At 38.5% G+C, this 26,750-nt stretch overlaps 1 protein-coding gene across 2 annotated transcripts in view; it reads left to right on the plus strand.

Moving 5' to 3' along the window:
• The window catches only part of LOC106945321 (rho GTPase-activating protein 29-like), a 37,529-nt gene continuing 10,779 nt past the window's right edge, over positions 1–26,750 (plus strand). The window contains exons 1-13 of one of the 2 annotated variants that reach the window (XM_015028920.1): positions 1–204; positions 2,055–2,452; positions 15,393–15,536; positions 20,163–20,259; positions 20,388–20,460; positions 20,711–20,771; positions 21,332–21,481; positions 21,875–21,939; positions 22,061–22,171; positions 22,524–22,604; positions 22,977–23,144; positions 23,235–23,372; positions 23,923–24,107. In XM_015028920.1, the coding sequence (XP_014884406.1) occupies positions 2,146–2,452; positions 15,393–15,536; positions 20,163–20,259; positions 20,388–20,460; positions 20,711–20,771; positions 21,332–21,481; positions 21,875–21,939; positions 22,061–22,171; positions 22,524–22,604; positions 22,977–23,144; positions 23,235–23,372; positions 23,923–24,107 (1,580 nt within the window). In that variant the 5' untranslated portion in view covers positions 1–204; positions 2,055–2,145. Of the gene's footprint in view, positions 205–2,054; positions 2,453–15,392; positions 15,537–18,056; positions 18,313–20,162; positions 20,260–20,387; positions 20,461–20,710; positions 20,772–21,331; positions 21,482–21,874; positions 21,940–22,060; positions 22,172–22,523; positions 22,605–22,976; positions 23,145–23,234; positions 23,373–23,922; positions 24,108–26,750 lie in introns of those variants that run through there. The other variant, XM_015028921.1, reaches the window with a different exon arrangement.

A 26,750-nucleotide genomic window follows, 5' to 3' on the forward strand; every position in this document is an offset into this window, starting at 1 on the left:
ACTAGACTAGTAAACTACGATTGACTCCAGAGTTACCGATAGTCTGCTTCTTGTCGATGTACAGTTGGTTTTCACGAACGTTCTGCCTTTGTGAGGATTTATGTTTGCCTAACGGAACATCCCATGGTTTTCACTGCTTTGGAGAAGATTTAAGACATTGTTTTGATACTTTTCTTACTACTATGTTTCCAAACTGCCTGGCAGGTGAGTTTTAAAAAGGCGCAGTTAACTGTGCCAGCAAAGCAGTTTCTGACCCAGGCGGTAAGCAGCATCACTTCAGTCAGCGAAAAATGAAAAGCTGAAGTATTATTGTTTGTAAGCTACGTTTGTTTGCTTCGCTTGGTGACTTAACTTGTTGCTTAATTTCATTGAGTGAGAGCCTATGTTTGTTAAAAAAAATATGATTGCTTATGTCATTTTATGTTACTAACGTTGGTTAGTTATAGCGAAACGTCTTCTAACGGTTGGATTTGCTAAATGAAACTACGTAGAAACTGGTGTAAATAAGATGACTTATTAAAAAGGTAGGTCTTACACGCAAATAAATATTAAGTTTTATTAGCGTAACGTATATAAATCTGAAGTTGTACATCGATTTAAATAGTTTACGGCGCAATACTCAGGGCCGGTCCAAAGTTTTTTGGGGCCTGAAGCAGAATTTGATTATCCAACACTGTGCTTAAATATTTGGACAATAAACCTTATAGTGACTATTACTCAAAATTGATTGCATGGCAGAATCAGTTCTGTTTTACAGTCACTTCAACCAGATTATGTTGTTTGGTAAATACAGTTCCTTGTAAAACTAATTCAGATTTGAAAATTGTGAAGTGAAACAAGAAGTTGCACATACATACACAAAGCTATGTGTGGAGGATAACTAAATAAAGTAGAGATAAAAAATAAGGATTATCTTGAAATTAAAATGATCTTATATTAAACAGTTTTTTCTGTTCTGTGAAAAAACTGTTTTAATTTGAAATGTGCCTGTCCAGAGTTTGCACACTCTGTTCACAATTTAAATGCACAGGTATTGCAGTGGTGCTATATGATTAAAGAACAGCTCTGTTTTGCACAGCCTGCAGTCAGCTTGCCGGTGGAGAACGGAAACTGTAATGTCCCCACAACTTCCTGTCAGGCATTGCATATAAGTCGTTCTGTCTGTCTTAGTTTTTTTTTTTTTTTTAGAGTCAACGTCATTATTGGTTGGCCTTATTATTACAGTCTTTCCCCAGAACATACCATCCTCTATGTGAAACATGGTAGTGGCAGCTTCATAATGTGGGGCTGCTTTTCTTCAGCAGGGAAGGGAAAGGTGGTTCTGCTTGTTGGGACGATGGATGGAGCTATATATAGGACAATATTAGAAGAAAACCTGCTAGGCCTTGCAAAACAGATGGGGGTGGAGTTTCCTCTTCTAGCAGTGCAATGACATTAAACATGCAGCCCAAGCAACAGTTTAAAAGTTTACATCAAAGCATGTGGTTAGACTTGAAAGTTGCCGCTCACAGACGCTCTTCATTGAATCAGACTTGAGCTTTTTCAAAGACGAATGGGTAGAAACGCCTCTCAAGTTGTTCAAAACTAACCAAGACAGCTTTACAAGCAGAGCTGTAATTGCAGTCCTCTTACTTATGCTTCACAGTTTTGTCCTACCTTTGATTACTTGTTGAGGTTTGTTTACAATGTGCATTAGATGTGATCCCAGCTTAGATACAAGCTGTGGAAATTACTTTATTGTCAGCATTGAATTATTACTGTTTTTACAAATCTACTTATCTATACAATAATAAATATTTTGTATAGATTTGTATAATTTCAAGCGAGACATCAGGCAATTCTTGAATCTGAATATCAATCCAAAAATGTCTGAATGAATTTGAGTCTGCCCATTCTTGACACACATGATGAGAATATACTTCAAATTTAAGGGCTCATTGAGGGTTCATGTTGTGGCGCCTCTAAGCAGCAGCCATATTTACTTAGGCCTCAGGCCAGCTTTAAATATACACTAACATAAACTCATTTACATGAGCTCCTCCTATGTCTTTCAGCCGTCCAGGGACGAGGGCACTGTGGTGAGTTCAGGGGCTAGCCGGTCGACTGCGCCACCTGTAAAGGGTGGCGGCTGCCCTGACTGCTGGGATGCTACGGAAGAGCAGCAGCAGTAGCAGCACCACCAGCAGCATCGGTGGAGGCACTGGGACGAAGCAGGTCCAGGAGCTTCCACGACCTGCCTCCAAACCCCAAGAATCCGTATCGCCCAGATCCACCAAGACTTGGACCATGGGCCGCAACACCAAGAACCCCAACCCTCTGAGCAACATGGGCCTGCCAACCCGCCTCATGGGGGCCCCAGGTGTGGATTCGGACTACTTTCTGCAGCTGGTGAATGACGTTAGGTGGTTCGCTGATGTGCTTCTGAACCTCAAGGATGCTTTCCAACACAAAGGTGAGCTCTGATAGAGTTGGAACATGCTGTTTTTTTTTTTTTTGTTTTTTGTTTCTTAAATGTTATGTCTGTCGTTGGGACAGTTTGGGGAAATTAGTGTGAGTAAAGTTTATTCTTTTGTTAGTTGCCTGCTTTTGTTTTTGGTGACATAATTTGGGTAATTTATTTGGCAAACTTGTCATGTCTCACTGTAAGAGTAAAAATTGTATAACTTCATCTAATCTTTTTTTTAATTTAAAACACAAAAGCAATGGTTAGTTTTACTGCTAATAGAATGATATGACAAAGATTATGAAAGTAACATATAATTTCTGAACTGCTACTCCAGCATTTAAACATGGATGTTCAGCTCCAGATGTTTACTTACGTGGTGCAAAGTGACACAAAACATATTTTTCTGGTTGAGTGACATCACATCAGTCTAAACATTTCCAGTTAAAGCTTGTTTGCATTAATACAATTAACATCTGCTAAATTCAATTTGTTTCATAATTCAAATTGAAGTGTTTGCTTAGTATTTGGTAAAACCGTCTTTAAACTTTATGACTTTGGTGAAACATTTTGGTATCAATTCACAAACTGCTCACAGTAGTTTACCTAAATTTGCCATTTAGGTAAACTAAAGTCAGGTTTGTAGGCCACCCTGAAATATTTATACCAGATTTCAATATTGAACAAAATTCACATCAGTAACTAATATAAATATTGTAAGTTAACCTGTCAGAAGCTAAGAATACAATATGATAATCATCTGGATTTTCACAAATTGTTCAGAGGCATGGGAAACCAAAAATTCGTTCTCATTATTATGCCAATTAACAAATAGAAATAATTCTGGTCATCCTAACTAACCTAAAGCAAAATATATTTTGCCTGACTTAACGTCAGATGGAGACGTTGTAAGTATCTGGCTTTGGCTGCAAGGACAAGTATTGACGAGGTGTTATGTTAGCTTTCTTTGGCCATTTTCTCTAAAGGAAACTCAAATCTCAGTGTTTTCAGAGAGCTAACACTCTGCAAGCAGAGTTGTTTTTGTCCAGATCACTGACGGGCAGAAAAGCGAACCAGTTGTATCTCTGCTTTGCTTTAAGAGAAGCCACATACATGGCTCTGTTAGGGCTTCAAACAAAACTGACACGTGTTTTTGTATTGCTCCAACTAAAAGTTACAATTCACCATAATGTCAATCAGCCAGATTCTCCAGTCAAGACTCCAGATTTACTTTTAACACACCGAAGAACTTTCTACGCCGTCATCAACTCCACTCACCCACGCGTTAATACTTGCACACAAATGCACAAAAGAGACAGACTGTAGATGGGAGACAGGTAACGCAATTTCTCTTTGTTTTCCTGCTTACTTGATGGCTTAACTTTTTGTTTGCAGACTCATACAAACATTCCACCCACACATATGAATATTATGGCACACAGTTGTATAAACACTGCCAGTGGGAGGCTGGCAAGTCTTTGTATAGAGGAAAGAAAAGGTTTATTTCACTATGAGTCAGTCTCTGTATATCTATATGTTGCCATTAAAAAAAAAAAAAAAAAGTTTCTTAGCTCTAAAGCAGCATTATGAAACGGCTTCATTTCAAGCTGTTTAAAATTATTGATGAGTTGGATACTTTTTAATTAATAAGGAATGTTCCACTAATTAGGGCTTACGCCACCACTCTGCAAGATGCATACCCACAGAAACTGTATATCGGGCAGAGGGAGTGAGTTGTTTAGTCATTCTTCTCGCTGGAGGAGTGAGAACCTTGGCTTCTGTCGTGCTGAGTGTTACTCTGAGCCATCACCAAAACATTTGGGGTATTCGCCTTTCAGTTAACAACAACCCCCTTATTCAGCAGGTGGGTGAAATCATACCGCACGACCCCAAACTGTCATTTACACTGTGGCTTTTCACTGAATTTGTTTCCAGTTTCCAACGTTTTAGAAAAGCAAAATATTGGGTAACTGTTGCGTGATGCTACTGCAGTCGTGTAAGCCACTTCCTCTTGGTGTAAGCAACCATTTTTCAGTTTTTTCCTGCTAAATGGTATCAAGAATGCGTGACGTTCTTCAAAGTAAATTAACTTTTCGATCAGTAGTTGTATAACACGAGTAAACCGCTAATAATTCTGGGACCAGGAAGCAACTTATCACAAGTAAAATCTGATCTAAAAGCAGATTAGTCTGCAGATCAAGTGGTAGTCGATGAGTTATGCATTCCTGTCTTAAGTTTCCTGAAGTCTTGTGCAGTGTAAACACTGGGTATGGTTAGTAGTCTGTCTGGCTCCTGCTTCCTGCTAATGGAGCATTACCGGCAGGTTCCTTCGTCTCTAAAGACAGACACCCGTCATCACCTGTGTATATTTTTAAAGCTGGATTGTGGAGTGCATGCGCTCTTCCTCGTCAGACAGACACAGAGGTTGTCACGTGTTGCTGCCAAACTGCAGAGGACCTGTGTCATTGAGGCCTTGCCTAATCCTTAATAAGCATGCTTCTAATTTGCAACGTGATGGCTCCATGGTTCAAGCTTTGCTGGTCTCACTGTTTCTCAAGCGGTCGTCCATCTTTACTTGTGCGTTCTCGTGCTCCCATTCCATAGCAGTTGGAGGACATGTGGCTTTTGTCTGAAGGGTCAGGAAGGTTCCAAAGTCTGGACAAAGTTACAATTGAAGGTCTGTTTTAAATCGCCATGTCTGAAGCCAAGGTGTAAACAAATGAGATGAAGAACAGACCCAGTGAAAGGACTTGGCTATAATTGGATATTGTCTTTTATTTAGCTTCAGCCTTTTGTTTCTTATTATCCTCAAATCTTCATCCCCCCACACCCACCGCCGGAAGTATTTTCTTGTAAATAAACCCTTAGATTTAAGCCTGAGAGACATCATCAAAAATATATAATAGGGATTATCGTTATGGCAAAGCTGAGTTCCAGGCAGCCCGCGATCTCACCCTGTCAGATTTTGTGTTGTGATTAGCAGCACGTCTCCTATGATGTTTGCTTCAAGTATAAAACCACCTAACAGAACCAGCCCCTCGCTGCGGTTAAACAACATTGCAGAGGCAAGGTAGAGAGGAACGTGGTGAGTTTAGCAAAGCTCATAACATCACAGCTGCTTTGTTATTATTTTCATTCTCTGAAAGGTTTGTCACTGGAGTACTGTGTGAAATTAAGATTGTTTTGAGACCCTGCAGAGTTTCATTCCAGATTTCAGACTCTGTGCTTCACTTTGCTCTCTGTCTCTGAAAACAACAACAACAAAAAAACAAACAAACTTAGAAGTTTTGCTTGGAAGATGCTTATTTTGTCTCCCAGAGCTCCTGCTAGTTTTTAGCTGGAGGCAGCTGGAGAGGAGTCTGCGTTTGGCTGATGGAAAACTACAGGGAGATTCATTGTTAACTGTAAGCTTATGTTAACTGGACTCATGCCATTTACAACCACAGTTTTGCACTTGAGGTTTTTTTGTTTTTTTTTCAGGGATCTGATTGTGATGTTGGCTTTCCCTGTCTTATGCAACTGCCCCCACAGGTCACTTTGTGTACAATAAGCTGGTGTCTAAAGACTGTGGAGGAATGTAATCCAAGTAAAAGGTTGATGCTTAATGAGTTCTGATGTTTCTGGATGTTTGCCTACATTTGAAAAAAACTCCTTTAAAATCCTTAGATTTTTTTTTTTCAGCAAACATATTGTCAATGTGCAAAACTTGAATGCATGAGTCTTAAAATATAATATCCTACCCAATATTGCATCCCAGTAAGATTTTGTAATCGAAAAATTGCACACAAAAATATTGCAACACCACAGATTGTGCAGTAAAATCCCAGTGGATTTTACTTGCTTATAATGCAGCGCTATGAGGAAAAAGTTCAAGGAGTATAATTAGTTTTGCTAGCCTCTGTAAACACCCATATGACCCTCTGATGCACCCTGATTTCTGAAGCCTAGTCTGTTGCTTTCCCATAGTTCTTTAAATGATCAAAATTGTAAACTGTGAACTTTACTAATAAAAAAACAAAGGCAACATAACTTCATCTCACACCTTGTAAAAATACACATCTAGTTATGCGTCTAACCATGTTGAAGAGAGCAATTGTTAAAAGTTATTGAAGTTAAATGTTTTATTTGAGTTTATTTTAGCTTTAAACTATTTAAAGAGGTTGCAGTCCCCACAATGGCTGGGTTAGCAAGAATTTAAGTCACAAAGCAAGGGCGTTAATTGCACAGTGCTGTAGGGCTTGAATTAAAAAGAGATGGGTAGGAGAAATGCCAAAAGTTCTTCATTCACAAATTTTCATTCCAGTTTCCTTTCATTTGAATAAGACAGCTCTGTCAATGGCTTACGTCGGCATGAAGAAAGAGTCGTCTACAAGTAGAACCGCGTTCCCTTCCCCTTCCCCCCACTCTCCTGCATACTCTACATTCCTCTTAAACAAATGCTCGCTTGTAGCCTTCAATAGGCTAATTGCAGGTATGAGCCACGTTTTCTGTAAAATAAATTAATATTTGTGTCAGAATCTGAAATTCAAAATGAGTATTTAGAACCTTGAACTCATGCGAAATGGGAGGAAACTTTCCCCTGTGTTGAAGTAATCTAAAAAAAATAATAATAACACAATACCTGCAAGACTCAAAACAGCACAAAAGTGAATGAAGTCTATGCAAGACAAAACTACAGCACAAAAATCTCTGGAGAAAACTAAATAGTTTTGTTTAAGAAGCACTCAATCCTTTGTTAGTTTTTACTATTTAGCTTTTCTTTTGTTTTTGTGCCCTTAAAAAAATATAAAAAAATAGCATTAAATTTAGCCCTGAAATGTTATTTTCTTTTCCAGAACTTGTGGAAATTTTCCAAGAAGTGTTGTGGTTTGCCTTCTATAGAACCCAAAAATTGCAGGAATGTGTTTTAGTGTGTGGTGTACATTAGAGTCAGCTTGTATAGACCGCCGCTGCTGCTGGGTGGGCAGAAGTTTTTAACTCCAAACTTCTCTTTATCACGAGGAAATGATAATCAGAACATTACCTTACCACTTTCATATTTGCTTGAGAGAGATTAGTTTAGCTCTTTTAATCTTCAGACGTCACACTGACACCGTTTCACTTGAGGGTAGTTCAAATATTTCAGTGCATTGCTTGCAAGTCCTGATGTAGCAGTTAAAAGCTTCCAGTATTTAGTTTGTAATGTGGGGTGGACATTTGGTCAGAGATGAACTGTTCTAAAGGACATAGTTCAGTGCTGTGTAAGAAGAAGTGTCGAATGTCTTGGACTGAGGAACAAGTCCTGCTGACTCACAAAATAAAAACGTGTGTCATTGTTCAGCTGTGGGTGTCATCACGATGACTGATGGGATTTGGCTGAACTCCAGTTAAGCTGCATTGTCCTGTGTTTTAGAGTATCACAACGTAACTGAGTTACTGTCCAACATTAGGGCGCATGTTGAACACATTTTAAATGTTTTCGGGGATTTTTGGTCTTAAGGAGAGGCTAGTTTTTTTAACTTCCTGTTTAGAAATGAGTTATGAGGTCAATTATATAACCACTTGGGGGGGAAAAAAAGGAATTAATTTGCCTCCACCTCCTGACCTTTTCAGTGTATTTTCCTGCAATGTTAGGATTTATTCATCACATTATAGTAGTTTTAAACATTTCAAGCAGCTTAATTAATTAATTAATGAATTAATTGAGTCGCACATATTTTTTCTTGATTGACTCTGATATCTTCAGATGAAATGTAGACAATTTTAGTTTAGCTATTTATTAAAATCCATACAAAAAACTTCCTGTATTTTCAGGCCAAGTTTCTACTTTGATTCACTATTTTTGAGTTTAATAAAAATTATGTAAAAGTAGGGACATGTGATTTGATGCTCTAATTGGGAAAATCTTTTAATTCTTTTTCGGTCGGATTCAGAACTGCTACACGTATTAAAGAACCAACAGCATATTTTTGACTTTTGTGTATTGTTGGTGAAAGTCAAGAATCCAAATTGGTCAAAATAGGAATCGCCAATTCAGAAACTGATAACTGGTATCAATCAGGAAAGGCCTAAATTTCCTTTCCTGATTGGAGAATCCGTTTTAACGCCAGATTCTCTGGCCGTTCAGCCACCACTGCTTTAAATAGCCTTATCTCATCAGTCATATCTTCTTACATAAAGTTTGCCTGATCCTCCAGAAGAGACCACTTACAGGTATTAGCTTCAATCAAAAGAAGTCAAATCTAGCACATTATATCTTAACGGTTTACAACTTATTGGATAGATGGGAGAGATTTGTTGGGCAGTAACTTTCCTGTGTGATGCTGAAGGATGTTTTTGTGCAGGCTTGTGGTGAGGGTGTGCATTCCAAGCTTCAATTTATGGTTGAAGACGCTGGATTTTTATGCAGGACTTTGGTCATGGAGAGGATTGTATTTGACACTTGGGCTCCTGCTAGTGAAGGATGTTACATTCAGTGGTATAGAGTTGAAGTTTTGGAAGGAGCTTTAGCTTTTTAGAGGTGTACAAACACTCTTTACAGTTTTTTTTTCCTTCTTCAGGATATAATTTGTTTAATAAGATTTGGCTTGAAAACAGGGACTTGAAATATTGGTTTAAAATTTGTTACAAGAAACTTTTATGAAGCTCATTTTATGCTGCATAGAAAGTTAAAGTTGGTTAAGACTTGAGTAAATAATTGAACTAAATCATAAATTAACAAAATAATTTATATTTTATAATTCTTGTTGGTGTTAGATTTAAATCCTATTGGTCTTAAAAATGCTTGAAAAATGTATTCAGTTTCACTCACTGAAAGATGCTGCTATAATGTACCAGTATCAAAGATTTAGCTCAGCTTTAAAAAGCACTTTTGCTTTTTTTTTAACAAGTCTTATGACAAACTATTAATCAGACAAAAAAAAGTTTTTTTTTAACAGAGCAATGTGAAAAGTTCTCCAGCACATTTCCTCAGTGATTGATCAAAGCAGCAAGCTGGGGAAATTTCAAGTAGTTTACAAAATGTTGAAGAAACATGGTGATTTGTCACTTTTTGCCACAGGTTTCACCAATCAGATTAATACAAGCTATGATTGCTAATGATTGGGAGCCATTATTGTTGACTGTCACCATGGCAAAAGCCACGTTATAGACAGTAACAGAAAATGTTGATGGATTTGAAGGTCTTCATTTTTGAAAATTATACACTTTTGAAATTATAAGCACTTTGCAGTTGAATATTTTCCATATTCAAGTTTTTTTTTTTTTTTAAATGACAGAAAAATATGAAGATTGTCCAACATTTTAATAGATTACGATTTACACCCCTGACTACTTGCTGCTGAAGTGGTGCTTTTAATCCAGTCTCCAGTATAGCAGCACAAACGGAACAGAGAAAATTTAAGAGAGTTCTATGTTGTGTTAATCTGTTCATAGTCTAAATCGAGCAGTAGGCAGTTTAACTGGAACATGTTAAAGAAAAGCTATAAAAAGGAAAAGTAACACTGCTTACTCAAGCGTTACTACAAAAAAGAAAGCAGTAAAAGCTTAATTAAAATAATATGTCGAGTTTAATTAAAGTTAATTAAAATTGCATAATCAGACACAGCGCTTATGAACTTGGTCCAGTTCGGATAGGATTTTTTAAAAAACTGTAGCGCAGATTTGTTTTCCGGATGTGGACCAGGAGGCTGCATCTTCAGACCACAGTAGGTGAATTGTTCATAATTTAAGCGGAGTAGATTAATTGAGATGTGTTCATCTGTGTTATGTGTAATGGGATCTTGATTATCTGTTCATCTTATTGAATATTAATTAAACCAAATGAGAATTAAATGCAACGGAACATCCTATGTCATTAGTAAGATTATAAAATTTGTCTGATAAAAATAGAATATGATGTAATGTTTTGGATGCCATCAGTCAAAATGACGGACCACGAAAAAATCTTGCTAGCCTAATTTATTTGGCCTGTTGTTTCACCAGGAGATCTTGCACAGACATATTTGATCAATTAAAATATTATTAAAATGTTAATTCAATTAAGTAACTCAGTTCACATAACATGGATTAATAACACTGATTTTCATTTTAATTATTAAGATAATATTTTTACAGGTAGTAAAACATGACATTTGATTTAGAATATGAAGTCAGACCAATAAAAACACATGTTTAATACAGAAACGTGGACTTAATGAAAAGTTTAATACCTTCTTAAAGATTGGTACTTTCATTCTGACAAACAAGCCTCATTCTTGCAACAGGACTGTAAATTGACGTTTGCAGTAAAAATGTCTTAATTGAAATACGGATGACCAAACATACCCCCCCACTTCTGAGGGTATTTTATTATTATTCCTGTCTAGAAGCCCTTAAAACTTGTGACTAACCTTGAAGCACAGACCTCACACAGAGTCATAGTTAGAAGCAAGTTGCTGTTCAGATTGGTGTTTACAGCCTGTGTGATGCTATAGCTCTCTCTCTCTCTCTCTCCTAACAAGGTATGGGATCGATTGAGAACCACCCGGCAATGCAGCGTTTGTTTGGACAGAGGGGAAAATTAGTGCTGGGAGATGGAATCCTTACCAAACAATTCCACCTGTAGCCGGCAGCCCAGAAATGCAAGACGCATCTGTGGCGTCAATCCTCTCTCGTGTGTGTTGTTTGTGAGGGAAGAGGCTCGTGGCCATCCAGTTTACCTTTTTTGTAGTTTATTGATGCAATGGAAAGAAAGTGATCGTTTCCATTTAGAGGGGGCATTATGATGCTGCAATGAGTTGACTGATAACAGCAAGTTGTGCGTCACTAGTTTGGAATGTGGTACACAGAAATGCATCTGAAAAAAAAGAAAGAAAATGAAATCATCTGGTGGTTCAGGTGTCAATGTGTCACCCCTACGCCGTCTGAAATGGAAGAGGAGGAGGGGGAAGACAAATGCCTCCTTGGTCTTTCAGTAAAGCCCTGGGGCTGTTTCCCAAGCGGCACCGTGTCAGTAGAGCTGCCAAGGCTTGTTTCATGTGGAGCAGATCGCGTGTCCAGGCTGGCCAGTTGATTGCCTGCTGTTATCAGTGGGGGCGAGCAGAGGCTGTAACCTCTGTTAGGCCGCCTGGAGATTTGGATTAGATTGGTTCTTCTCTGCACCAGACTCAAAGGGAGCTGCGTCGGACACAATGGGACTCCCACGCACAGTAATTTAAGAGGCAATAATAATTTAAAAGGAACATGGTTGAGATGCTGCATGGTATTTCATTTAAGTCAGAAGTAAGATGTGTGTTTTTGCAGTAACTTGTCGTGACATGTTAGAGTGTGTCACCACACTGGGGATACAAATTGGTAGCAACGGAGATGATTGTTCTGGATGACTTGTTTGAGAAGTTTCTGTTGATCTTGAAGCACTTTGTTGTGATCTAGTGTTCTGATTTGCATGGTCAGGAAAGTTCTAAAGTTTTAAGGCCTGCCAATAAATCTTCTTGTGTTCAAAGGGTTCCAGACAGATCATAAATACCGCTTCCACCTTAATCTGTGTCTAATTGTTTTTGTCTAGAGCCTTTTTCTCAGAGAGTAAAATAAGTTTTTTCCTCAATTAGTGGAAAAAATTGACAGCCCAACTGTTAGGAGCAATTTGGATGTCATTAATTTACATACACTGGGTAAAAACGTAAAAATAGTGACTTAACGAGGTTTTTTAACCATAAAATTTAAGCTGAGCTCTAATAGCTGACAGCTAGTTAATATTTGCATATCATTCTAAGAACTGTTTTTGTACTCTTTCCACATGCTGTCTTTGTTAAATGCAAACCCCTGAAACAATACAAAGGCTTGACTTTAGAGGCAACTGATCATGTAGTAATGAAAAGTGTGGTTTTCATGAGGAAGATTCACTTTGAGGAGCTTATTAAAGCCAAAAATCCTAAAATTCTGCAGATTTCTTTACATTAAGTTACATTTTATTTTAGATTAACAGACTATGACTTTGCTGCTCAAAGTAAAACACTTTTTGAATCCGGACAGATGTACCTGTTCATTGTTTATGCATGTTAGCTTCAGTAGTGAATAACAGCTTGTAGTAAAAAAAAAAAAATGTTGAACTACATGTTTTTGTCTACAACAATAAAATAAGTCCAAGGTTGTTCCTGTTTCTCTGCCTGTTGGCTGAGAGTGGCATTGTCAGACAGCATCGATTAGGAGGAGAGGCGGAAAAAGAGTGGAGCTGTTTTTAGAGATGACGTTTTTAATAAACGGGAGATCAGTCCCATAAAGAAACGGCTGAAATAAAATAATCTTCAAACGAGGCGAGATCCAAAAAGTACAGAACCCTGTGCGTTAATCACACTTTACCAAAATAACAGTTTACCAGGAATTTCAGTAAGCGCGCAATTAAAACGTTAACTATGACAACCCTAATAAAAACTCCATAAAATTCATTGAAGATTGTTGTTGTACCATGACAAAATGTGGAAAAGTTAAAAAGGGGCATTAATACTTCTTCAAGGCACTGTAAATTTTGTAAAAAAAATCATTTGATGTTAATACTTTCTCATTTAGTTAAGTAAACATATAAAACGGTGAGTAAAGAACATCTTGTTCTTGTAGCAAATTAATGGTTAAGATGCATCATGAAACGTGGCTGCAACTGATGTGCCTGCTGCTCCAAAAGCAGCAGGCAGATTTGGGCTGCGCTGGCTTTGGCAGGGGGTCTTCCTTTAAACAATACGCCTCAGCTCTGTTATCGCTGCTGGAACAATGGACCACCTCCCACACTAAACCTGTAAAATTTCTACTGCACCTCTTGATGACATGTTGTAGCAGAACCACTGACCACAGCCTTCGTGTGGAAAACACAGACAACTCGACTCGCACATGTATGACGATGTGTGAGCCTGCATGTCTGGAAAGCTTCATTACCGTTTTAGGTAATGAAGCTCGTCGTTGCTGTTTTATAAAAATTTCACATTTAATTATTTTCTAAAATACGGAAGGAGTTGGGGCTTATTAGTTCCCTGACGCCTGGTGCATGTTGTTACTTTAATAGATGTTTGAGGCTTTACTCTAATTGGCACATGCCTGGTCTTTGTTTGCAGAAGGTCAGTATTGGTGGGTTTACCTTTCACTCTAAGGTTTGGCTGCTGTTTATTTGTTTCATCACAGCGGTTATCTGCTCTGTGTTCTGCTGCGTTTGACAGTGGGTGACTGTAAACAAAGGAAGGTAGATTCATCTAATTAAATTCCTGTTCGTAAAAAAGGAAATGAGTGATCCAAATAGCCATCACTTCTGTAATCCCACAGCAGCACAGTCAGTCATGCCCCTCTGGTTTCATGCTAAGTGCTAACTCTCAGGTGTGCATTTGATTAGCACTGGCTCTTATATGCTAATCACTAACCCACACAAATCTTTGATAGGAGAATCCTCAAAAGCCTGAGAGCTAAGCACTAAAGCCTTGTTGATCACGGCTGGAGGGGAGGGGGTTGAAAGGAATGGGAGGACATTTATTGAACATCCATTATCCGTGTCTATAGGGAAGCAAACTTCAAAGACGGTGCTGAGGTGTCACTCGCTCTCATCTGAGGACAAAGAAGGAGTGAAACACAATTTAAAAGACATTTTCCTTTATAACTACCCAGGAAGGTTGGGTCTTTCTAAATCTGCATTTATTATTGTTTTCATATTATTGGTCTTTTCTACAAAAGTAATCGCATTGTGCTAGTTTTATGTCTTTGCTGGAAATTATGTATGTTTTACGCCAGAATGCTGAATTAGTGTGTATGTAAGGAAAAGGAGCAGAAAGGGTAACACACACACACACACCAAACCTTCGCCTTGTAACTCCCTCGGCAAATCCTTTTAGCACTCCCATAAATTCTGCCTCTCGTCTCACCCTGCTGCTCGCTTGGGTAGCCTTGACAAAGAACAGATGACTTTTCTGCCCCCGCTTATTCCAAAGCAGTAAGTTAGACATGAACTCACCTAATGTCTGGTGCCAGCTTCTACACCGCCTCTGCTGATGAAGCTTAATCAAACATTTTACATTTTTGCCTTGCTTTTCGCATCTGCTTTTTTTTTTTTTGGTGTTTCTTGCATTACTCATCTCGGCTTTTATTTTGCTCTGAAAGCTTTATTGTCATGTAGAGAATAAGCACCATGTAGAGAGCCAGGATAGTTACACAAGTTCTCCTTTAAACGGGGGTTTTCCTTCTCGCTGCTGCATTTGGTTCCGCAAGAAACAGATGCCTTTCATAGCAGAGGGACTGACAGAATGCGATATGGTTGAAAAAGTGGAGAGAGGCCTAATCTAGACACATTTTATACATTCTTCTTCTCCGCTGTCATCTTGTGTAACCTCACTGGCGCTAAAGAAATCTTGCAAGATCTTCTACTTGGCGTGCAGCTTTTTCACTTGTTTCTACTTCTTTTTTATCTTCAAATAGACACATGGAACTGTTTAATTGCTACCACATGTGTCAGTTTACAACCAAGTTTACGATGAGTTTGAGCTGTCTGATGCAAATAGTGCAGAAAAGCATCATATCACTTTTTTTTCAAATGCTCTCCTTTCAAGTTCATGAATTTCCTAACCATAGCTGACACAGCTCTACCTGCAAACAATACAATATTTCCGTTGTAAATGGTGTCAAGGGGAAAAAAAAAACATGTGACATCACCAGCACTTGCATACATCTGTGTTTGTCTCCTAACCACAACGATCTCCTTCCATTTTTGTTGCTTGAGGCTCAGATAAATAACAGCAGAGCATGTACTGTATCTTTTACCCGGAGAAGAATTTGACGATAAGGCATCAAGGTTGCCAAATGACTAAGTGATTGTGAAATATAGCATTTGGCTTTGGAAAATTAATTAAACCCTGGCATGTTTGTGACTTTACTGTGTGACATTAGTTCAGAATTTTGATTACCGTGATTCAATCCCAGAATTGTGCAACTTGGTTTATTTTTCTATTTCTGTTGGCCCCAGACAACCTGGAGGGTCTTCCGGAGTTGGTGCAGGAGCGCTTGGCAGAGCTGCTCCGTGTTCTCAAGACCGTCATCGGCAAACACCGGACCCTGAACTCGGCAGACATCCTCGGAGCTGCTGGCACTGTCATTGCAAAAGTCAAAGGTGACTAATTTATTTATTTTTTCCTCTGGCAGATGGACATGCCAATGCACCAAGCCCAATTCTAATGTTATCTGGTGATCTTAGCATGAAACATATCGCTTGATCAGTCATTCAAAGTGAGGGTTCACCGAAGGGCAACAGTTCAGACAAGGATTGGTTTCCTTGTGTTTGTTAAAGATGTGCTGCAGATATGGCACTGGGAAAATGGCAACAATAGACTTTGGATTCCTGAAGCAGCAGATGCGTCCCCATTTCTTGTCAATGAACTCAAAAAGTCTGCTCATCTGCTGGAGATGTGACCAACAGACAAATTCCTCCCCAGACTTGCACTCGGGATCAGCGGAGGCAGCAAGGCTGTAATTTTCATTCCTTATTTCAACATCTCCAGAGGCCTCTTTTCAGGGCCTGTCCATTTTCTGTCTTTTCTTCGCTTTTGCTAAGCTGTGAGGTATTTCACTGTCTGGTCACCTGTCCTGTCTGTGAAGTGTGACTTAGTCCTCAAGAATGCTCGTCTGCATTCTCTTGCCTTTTCAGATAAGTGTTGACAGTTTTCAGAATGCAAAAAGAAAACAAAAGATTTCCAATAAGGCTAAAGATCGTTGACTAACTTACTTAAAAAGTACACAGAAATAATTGTCTCAAGTTCTTTTTTTAACATTACGTCTTATTCTTTTTTTAAAATGAGAACACATCTTTATTTTATTACACTTTTATTACATAAACTAAAAGACATTAAACTAAATGTTGTCAAAATATTTTCTGTTCCCTAAAACTGGATAAAAATATACGTGAACCATGTTGACAAAAAAAATAATGTATACATCACAGAAAGCTATGGTGTGTGCTGCTGTTTGCTTCAGTTTTCTTGCTCCTTTCGAGTCTAACTGTCCACAAGGGGGTGCCTTGCATTAACTGACTCCTCAAATGGACAGCCCTCATAGCCAAGCATAACACATAAAAGCATGACCAAACTGACAGCGACAAAGAGCCGGTGAAGGAGCATTCAAAAGACAGACGAATCAGTGAGACATGACAGAGGAAGACTCCATGGTTTAGATAACAGGCCTTGTGCCCCTCTCTGTGTTCAGCGTGTCGTCTTCTCACCTGTGTTGCTCTTTGAAGCCTGCACATGACACCTGCCATGGTGGCTCCTCCTTCTCCACACACATGGTTGTCTAACTAGTTTCAGATGAAATAGTGTCCACTCCAGCTGTTTTCCTTGTATTTATTTATTTTTTATTTAACACTTTATGCAGACTGTGATAACTCAGGAACAATGCGATTGTAATTAACAGTGGACTGGCGCAGTTTTTACTCCAGATAGAAGCTGCTGTGTTGCTTTTTTGTCTCACCGGGTGCATATCAGGAAAAAGTCCAGGACATTCCAATAAAAGCTTGAACTTCCTTTCTTCCTTAGTTTTTTTATTCTCCTGTCAACTAAAAAACATGTGCAGAGCTGATTGTTTTTTTTCCTGGTGTTTTTCATGTGCAGTGTATTCTAGATTAATCCTAGCTTCTTTAAGAATAACAGTAATTATTTTATACATTTAAGTCTTTGTTAGCTCACAGTCTTAGAAGTGGTTAACATATTGCAAAAAGAAGACGCAGCGAAAATATTTATACCCAGCAAATTTTGCTGGATGATAAATTGTCCCAGAAATTGTTGTGATGTTTTTTTTTTTTTTTGAGACCATTTTCACAGAAGTACTATATGGATAATGTATATAAATGCAAGTTCGCCCTCTCAAAGACCAATAAGCTTTATTTTTGTAAAGAACTCTTAACACTGGAGCAGAAAGATATTCTAAATATCCAAAATAAAGCATGATAAAAAACCCCAAAATAAAACAATAAAGAAATAAAAACCACACGCACGATGTCTCTGTAAAATTGCTCTTCTAAAAATATTGATCATCAAAATGGACATGATCAAGCTCATTTTGATTTATTATGCGATTAATTGCTTATTACGACAGGCTTATTGATGCCTCTTACTTTTTCAGCATTTTGTAACATTACAAACAGACTTAAGTATATTTTCGTTGGGGTTTTATGTTATTGAACAATTCAAGATAAATAATAGTAAAGTTGTGGTATAATTAGTATTTTTAAATCTATTTCCCAAAATAAAAGTCTAAGAGTGTTGCACGTGCTTTTGTACTAACTCCACCTAACTTTGACGTCCGTAATAAAATGCAGAGCAACTGTGTGAACAAACGGCATCATGGCGACCAAAATACAACGCAGACAGGTCAGCGATAAAGTTGGGTATATCCAAGAATTTGAGTAATCTTATTAATGCTCATGTCCTAGTTTACAGTCAATCATGAAAAAAAAAACAACAAAACAATAGGCTGTATATTTGAATGATGCAGTTTCCAAATTTCAGCTGTGACAAGGGAGGCAGAGGTCTGGAATCATTGTTAGAGACCCACAGGATGTCCTGAGGAAGAAGCCAGTGCAGAGCTGTGTGTTAGCATTCAGAGACGGGGAGGTGCACAACAGGGAGGCTCGCACCGCGCCTCCTCTCTTCTGGTGGCCTCAAGAGTCTCCCTGGAATGTGGCGCCGTTCTTGCCCGGGATTCCGTGACCTCTCGGATTTTTAATCACTCGTCCGTTACTGACATGGACTGAATTTGCTCCAATCAAGATAAAAATGGAGAAACAACAGCTTGAGAGCACTCTGGAAATTGAAAGTTCCCTGCTACGTATTCAAATTGCTGCATTTTTCTGGTTCCATTTGCAAAACAACAATACCGGGTGGGGGAATGAAGAGGTAAGAGCTGTCACGCCTGTCTGTAGTTTTTACATGTCACTGAATTCAAGCTGTGCGAGTGTTTCCTGTTGCGGGGCAGACAGGAAGTACTCTGCTTAGTTGGATTTCACTCACTGTGTCTTCGGTTCCTCTGATTGCTCGCTGCAACTGTCATCTTCCTGGGCATAATGGTTGGTGTGAAGAAAGGCTGGTGCACAAGTTCACGGAGAATGTCAGTGTGAATGGCGGGGACTCTGTCAACAGCAGCTTTTAAAAAGCTGCAGTTTTTTGAGTATGAGCAGCATGTATGATGGACCGACGGACTCGATCACTTTTTACCAAAGGAGGGGAAATTTGGGATTGTTTCTGAATATTCCTTGAATTTTCCACCTTGACGACCGTTGGGGCTTTTTAAAAAGGGGTGCTTGAATTGGTAGGATGACATACAGACTTCACACATTTCTTCTTCTTTAGTTTGTATATGCTATGCTTTTTTTGTCATGTTCTTTAAAACTGCTGAATGTATGTAAATGCTTAGTAGCTCTGACAGAAGCTAACTTCTTTAGTATGGCTTATGGGGGTTATTGGAGAAGAACCAGTAATAGATTTGAGCCAATTCCAATTACTCTTTGTGAAAGCAGAGATTAAAACATGTTTTCTGGCATTCCTGCCCTAAACAGTCATTAGTTATGTTAGAAGCAAATGCAAAGAGGAGTCACTGTAAAACAAACAAAGTGATTAGGAAATTGACATTTCACCCTTTTGGAATGGGTAACTTTAATAACTGTAAACATTAGTCTCTGTTCCCCTGATTATGAAAAAGTCTACCTTTATTCTTAGCCATCCAAAAGCCTGCCAACATCGTCCTGAACAAACAGGAGCTGAAAGCTTAGAAGAGAAAAACGGAGAAACTTTACTGTAATGCATTGAGCCTTCCTTTTCTCCTGGCGTCTGCTCCATGTTCGTTTGCTTCTTCACTGGTTTGATCAAACTAATAATTTCATAGGCAGACGGCTTCTTTTCATACCCAAGAAACTTACCAATGAAAATAGTACAAATACAAAATGGTAAAGGAGCACACTGACGATGTGTTGTAGCCACTTTAAAGATTGGCTGAAATGTTTCTGTAGAAATTCCTGTTAAACCCAAAATTGTTTATAACCCTGGCAGCTTTAGCTTTAGATGTTTTATCACCTAGCAGCTTGTTCCTGATAAGAAGAGGAGACTGGCATCTTGTAAAACATGATGAAACAAAGAAGTATTACAAAAAAGTCTGTCTGTAATGACTTTTTTTTTAATGTGGATGTAGAGAACTGTTTTGAATGTTGAAAATAATTTACATTATGGCATTCAGATAATTCTTATGATTGCTGCTTCTTATGAAGCTTTTTGTATGTGATTTTATTTTGTTGATTCGTCTTTGTGATGAGCTAAAACTTTTTGAGTGTGGATGGCCTTCTCGCCATCACCCTAATCTTTAGCTCCCACCACAGTGATGCTGGGACTCTGGCTTGAATGTTAGCATCACTTCCAGTAAGAAGGAGTGTAACAGTACCATCTGCCATGCATTTGAATAATTTTGGGCTTGACTTTATCTTTTGTAAAGTTTAGCCCAGAACGTCTGACAGTTAACATTTAGTCATTAAAATTGAATATTTGACGTGAAAGAAGGCTAAAATGTTTTATTTCTTCCTGTGTTGTCTGAATTTCCCCACTTGTGTTTTTATCGTTATTTTTTTAAATGTGTTAAAATCTCATCAGCTAACCACAGAGAGCTCACATTTTTAAATGGGGAAGGTCAGGAAAGCTGTTTTATGATTCAGATCTTTTTTATCGTAGAAGTTCTCGCTCACTTTTACCTCTCTCCCCAGGCATTAACTTCAAGGAAGTGAATTCAGAAAACAAGCAGGCTATATTCAGCGAGATACACACATCCATTGACACTTTGGCATTCACATTTGGCAATGTGTGAGTACTGTGGTTCAACGCCAATGTTTTTTTTTTTTCCCCCCCCAGTTAAATAGAATCTGAAAAGGTAGGAGCTTGTTGGTTGATGGACTATTCAATCTCTCATCTTTTCCATGTTTGCGTCGCAGAGTTTCTGACTTCCTTATGGGAGATGAGGACAGCAGCTCAGGGTTGGGGATCCCCCAGACCAGAAGGAGCAGGGTGAGACACCACCTGTCTATTTTCCACCTTTCAGACCTCTTGTTAGACTAATTTTTGTTTTGAAACATGAAAGTTCTCAAAAGGCACACTAATGGCAGCAATTTCACCCCGCCTCTATTTAAAAAGCCTCAAGACCTTGTTTTTTTTGGACTTAATTGGAGTGTTGAAAACCCCAGCTACTACTGATGTGTGACTTTGATTGTATGTGTGCACTTCCTCTTCCTTCTAATCTCAAACCTCTTTTTCACAGTCTTTTGACAACCTCTCTGTGGATCCTGAGGGCTACGTTCCGGGGAGCAGGGATCTCGTTGGTAAGTTAGCCTCGCAATCACTTATTTATCTTTGAGCTATGTTTGTGTGAAACACCTTTGACCTGAAATGTGAGGGGTATTAATGGCTTTTTTACAAAGCATGTAATTATTGCTTTATAGCTCAGGGCAGTCTGAAATGTCAGTTGTAGCTGAGTAATTCAGTTTTCTGAGTCTTGAATGCCTGAGGTAGACCCGCCTTAAACCTCGACTTCAGCCCCTGTTATTTCTGCAGCTCTTTCCACACTAGTTGCTCATTTCAATGCCTGTTGAAGAGTAATACTGTGTGGCCAGTGGCTGAGAGGGCTGTCTATTCTGACACATAAAAGGAACATAATGCTACCAGACTGTGTCGAAGTGTTCCTGGTACTTTCATACCCTCCCAACTTGTGAACTTCACTGATTTTGTTCTGTTTTTTTTTAATCTACCTCCCCCCTACACATGCGCACACACACACATACATACATATGCTGGAAAGTGGAAGTGAGATACGAACATTCAGCTTTGGGACATTCTAGTCACACCACATATGTGATGTCTGCTTCTTCTCCTGGTTCCACAGGCCCAGAGGTGTCGCTGTCAAAAGAAGAAGAGGTCGACTTGGCTCTGCAGAAGAATGAGAGTGGGGTCGAGTCCGCTCTACTCTATGCAAAGGCCTTGTCAAAGTACATTAAAGACCTCCTGGGGTGTATGGAGAAACGGCTGGCCATGGGTGAGACATGCATGACGCTGCTTTTGATGAATATAAACAACGGATGTAACAGAAAAACAAAATTATGATTGTTGGTCCTAAAATGTTTGTGGAAGAAAAGTTAAAAAGTGCCTCGCTGCATAAAACATGAACTGCTGCATTAAACTGCTGAATTCGGACGTTGAGCTGATGGAAGAGTTCAGACTTGGAAGATCAGTTCTTCAGTTCACTTTTATTTCAAATTGTTAATTTTCCATCGAGAAAATGTTTGTTAAATTGTTCCTCTTCAACAAGAGAGGAACAATTTCTTGGCACTCTTGATTTCCTGTAAAATCTGAAGAAATATAATAAATAATATTTGCTGTGTACAGTTCATTGATCGCAGCCTTACACTTTGCTGATCTTTTCTGTCAGATATTGAGTATGCCAAAAGCTATGCCAAAATGGCTGAGTCTGCAACGACACTCGCCAGTCAGCAGGTAACAAACTTAAGACTTTATTCGAGGCATTGGTCTATTGCTGAATTGGTGTCCCATACAGTTATAGAACAGAGGGAATCAAAAACACATGAAAACGTTGCTTTCTCCCTGTTTCCTACAGGACTACATGCCTCTAAGTGACATCTACGTTTCCACATTCAAGAACGAGATTGAATACAACCAGCTGCTCGTTCAGACAGCGTTGGCTCTCCAAAGCAATAAATTTATTCAGGTAAATGTTCATCTTTACGTTAAAAAAATTGCTCTGTAGCCTTTGCATTTGAATCTGCTAATTCATGTTGCCAAAACAAAACTTTGAAAGCATCTTTATGATAGCGCTATCATCCATTTGAATCATCTTTCATACTCAGTGTAATGATGTAACAGCACATAAACATCAATTAATTTGTTAGTTTCTCTCTGTTTTTATTTTGATGACTCAAAATGGCTTGAAAGCTTTAAGTTTACAGTGAAATTGGTTTTTATTTGAAACCCTTGAGCTGCCTAATTATCCAGAGACTAAACTTCTTATAAAATGCTCTTTCAGTAACTCCACGCTGTTGTTTTCTCTGTTTACTTTCAAGCCTCTTCAGGCTCGCAAGAATGAACTGGACAAGTTGAGGAAGGACATTAAGGAACAGTGGCAGAGAGAGCAAAAGAAAATGGTTTGTTGAAAGTCTCTGCACAGACACTTGAAACATACTTAGGAAAGCAAAGAAAAGCAAACTTTTCTTTTAGCAAACTGCTCTGCTAAGCTATTCTTAGAATTATACCATGCGACTGTGCAGAAGAACAGAAGCAGTTGGTTTGTAGAATCTGTGATGTTCCTCAAGCTTTTATGCTTATATACGTTTTGCTCTACTAATGTTTATTTCATTGTTTTCATATCGGAATGTATTAATGTTAGTTTCTTACAGTGCCTCTTTACATGCTGGGCTAAAAATTGAAAAGGGCATGCCTGATTGTTTCTATGGTAACTGGTGCGTACATTGTCACAATAAATCAAGTAACGCGGCAAAATCTTCTGGCTTTGGCAGCAAGAGGTTGACACAACCTTGCGTAAGGCACGAGCTTTGAACGACCAGAGGAAAGAGGAGTACAGAAAAGCCCAGTCGTCTACAAACCGCTCCCAGGAGGAGCAGTCTAGCACTGGCAACAAACAGTTGGAGAAGAAGAGAAAGCTTGAGGAAGAGGCTATGCAGAAGGTTTGCAAGGGTTACAACACGGGGGGATTGTAGTGGCACCTGTTTGGGATGAGCAACTTCCATAAACCATTGTCTATTGTTTTTGAGCAGGCTGAGGAAGCCCAGTACCATTTCCAAAGCTGCAGGGCTGACGCAGGCGTCAAACGGATGGATCTGGCCAATACCAAGAGCACAATCCTCACACAGATCCGAGAGATGATCTTCCAGTGTGACCTCACACTCAAAGCTGTAAGAGAGATCAATTCATTCTTTCCAGATGAGAAATTAGCTGGACTGTTAAGGGATGCCTAATATATTGGGACTAACATATCAGTATCGATTAGATAAATTAAACTAAGTCAATATTAACAACCGATACTTATTTCCATCTTTTTGCCATTTGTTTCTGAAGGTGAGGGGGTTTGTCTTGTGGCATTTATTTGGTCATGTGACAGTAACAACTAATGACATTACTAAATCTCTTCCTACTCTACGTAGATTTTCAGTCAGCACTGATGACGATTCACTTACCTTAGCATGCTAAGTGCTTGAATTGTCTTCACAAGCAACATGATCTCCTGTTGAAAGATTTGTAAAGTATATGTAATAAATAAAATATTGGTACATATTGGTTATCAGCCATGGCAGCAACATAAATATCAAATATTTGTATTAACCCAAATTTTTCTAACAGTTCATCCATTCTGTTCAATAAGTTTAATTTGCTTCCCATGCAGTGATTAAAAATATTAATATTTTGTAAAATGCCGACCGTCTTTGTGTGTTTCTTTTTTAATAGGTGTCAGTGAACTGGTTTCAGATGCAGCAGGTGCAGACAGTGTCACTCCCAACCCACTTCCAGGCCCTGAGTGAGAATGCCAAGTTGTATGAACCAGGTGGATGCTACGCTAACTTTGTCCGCAACCTGCCTAGAAACCTTCCTAAAGAGCATCTTCAGCCAGACTCCTTCTCTGAACATTTCAGGTAAGCTACAGTAACCATAAATGTTATTTTTATTTTATGACAAACTAGAAAATAAAGGGAAGGTTACTGCACATTCTATGGTGTGTTCAGGCTGATGTGCTTTATTTGTTTTCAAGCCACACATAACAAGAGCCCCTCGTTCCACATTTTTGCTGTGTCGAAAAAATGCCGATGTGTCTTTTGGCTTTCTTTCAACAATGCATTTCTTTTTATCATTCTTCCATAAAGGCCAGATTTGTGGGGTGGAGTGGTAATAGTTGTGTTGTCAAGAGATTCTTACACTTCAGCTACAGATCTCCATACATCTCTTCCAAAGGAGACTGAGTACAAATGTATGTCAGATGCATTATTTTCCTTCCTCTTCACAATTGCCCAATACTTCAAGTTGATCTTTCACATAAATATATTGAAGTTTATATTTGTAAGGTGACAGTTTGTCAAAGTTCAAGCTTAGTTCATACTCTTAAGGAGCAACATTAAGCTTGTTAAATTAAGCCTGGCTGACACATAATCTTGGGCTCTTTTAGTTTAACATTGCTTAAAACAAACATTTCTTTCAGTGTTTCTTCATAGCCTTCCCCTCCCATTTTAAAGTTGCTCAGTTCTTCTTTCAGCAGAGGTAGCAGTGAGTCAGAGTAGGAGGAAGAGAGACAAAATCTGGGAGAGACAGATCGCGTGTTGAATTTCTTGCCCTTCCTCAGGAAATATCTGTGTCGCAGGCTGAATGCTGCAGGGAAGATTGCGAGCGTGAGAGTTTGGCTCTGGTTTCGAGGTGCCCCCAAGTTTTCCCTCGGAGCCAGACAGTTGCTAGATTCTACGCAGAAAAATAAACAATGTTTCATAAGCTAGTTTAACAGCATGAATTAGGATGAGAGGTTAACTGTTATTTCTGTCAGATTTAATTACACATATCAAAACTGAAAAGAAAAAATGACTGGAATGTGTGTACTTTTATTATTGTGAAGGGTTTTGCTCAGTTATGCAGTTTGCGGTAGTAATTTGCCAACTGGTCTCCTTTCAGTTTTTGTTCCTACTCTTTTCAGTCATTCTCAGGTTTTACATTAAGACGACTCATTTTAGAAACATAATTAATCACTTTTGAAGAATAAGAGGTATTTTTGCTACCTTGTTCTAGGGATTTGCTGTTCAGGCCTTTCAGGGACCGATGCCAATCCCAATGTTGGGCTTTGCCAGTACTGAGTCCCAATCTGACACAACACTGAAGTGAATTAAAGTCAACCTGATAGATTTGCTTGAAAACTTAATAATTGTAAGGTGCTACATTTGATCAGAATTTATGATTTACATTTGTATTGTGATGGTGCAGCACTCTACTGTCTTGCAAGTGATGTTTAGATTCCTAGATTCCTACATTTTGTTTCTGTTGATTCTCATTACAAATGTCCTAACCGTAGTTTCTGAACATCAGCTTTTATCAGCGCCATTGAATAATGTTGTGGGTCCCCCAGTCACAATTAAAACATGGTACAAATCTGGACCACCAGCTTAATCTTATGAAATAACTGCCGGCTTGTTTTATTACATGTTTTGTCTTTATTTTAATTTCATAGAAAGTAGAACTTCCAAACATCCTGCAGCTTTTTTCTCCAAATAGTTTTGAATGAGCCTTTCACTAAACTTGGCTCTTAAACAAGCCTTTTTTGAAGAAAGACCTCCATACTGTTTTTGTTGGTGGTCTTAGCCTAAGCTTTTTTTTTTTTATAGAGCAGCAAATAAAAGTCTTTAAAATAAGGCAAGCTTGAAATATTTCTTTTTATATAATTGAGATTTAAAATGATTTAATATTCCTTTTTCTGCTTATTACAATGTTGCATGTTTAATGTATGTTTGATCAGTTAAAAATGAAAAACTAGACAAATGTTTTGCATGTTAAGTGAGAAAGGAATAACATTTTTGTGACCCATGGGTACTTTCAACTGGGCAAATTTGCCTGTGTGACAAAACATTTGGATATTAAAGGCCTTAACTAGGTTAAGAAAGCTACTTTAACTGTGACAATATGCCACCTGCAACATGCATAGCTTTATAATTTGTTATCCTAACCAATTAGGTCCTAACCACTGCTCATCCTGCAGTCACTGATGGTTTAACTGGTGACGTTTTATCCTCACAGGTATTTGTGGGGGAAAAATACCTGTGAGGGTATTTTGTGTGTGGGGGGGAAAAAAAGCCTGTTCCGTTGGTTGATAAACTGAGCTCTTTGCTTTCAATGTTGCAAAATGTAAAGGTTTGTGCTTTAGCTACACCCTCTGTAGCTCTGCTCCACAACAATAGCACAGAGATCAGACTACCTACCATTACAAACAGAACCAATATAGTCTCTGTCACACAAGAAATTGCCTGGGAAAGGCTTTGTTCACTGGAAAAAGATACAACACATCCTGCAAACCAAATGTGCATGCTGTTCAGTTGGAAGCTAGCTAATTGTTGCTTTTGCTCATTGTGGCTTTGCAGCTGCATTCATTGTGCAAAATCAACTGCACAGCAACAATGCTAAATGGTTGCATATCAATTGTGGAACTACGGAAACCTCAGAAGACCTCAAGCCTCAAAAACTGAAAAAAAAAAAAAAAAAAAAAAAAAGAAACTAAGAATTTTTTTTTCCAAAATAAAAACCTTGTT

This window comes from Poecilia latipinna, unplaced genomic scaffold (assembly GCF_001443285.1).
Source record: "Poecilia latipinna isolate Pla-1442-1.1 unplaced genomic scaffold, P_latipinna-1.0 Scaffold139, whole genome shotgun sequence".
Taxonomy (NCBI): domain Eukaryota; kingdom Metazoa; phylum Chordata; class Actinopteri; order Cyprinodontiformes; family Poeciliidae; genus Poecilia; species Poecilia latipinna.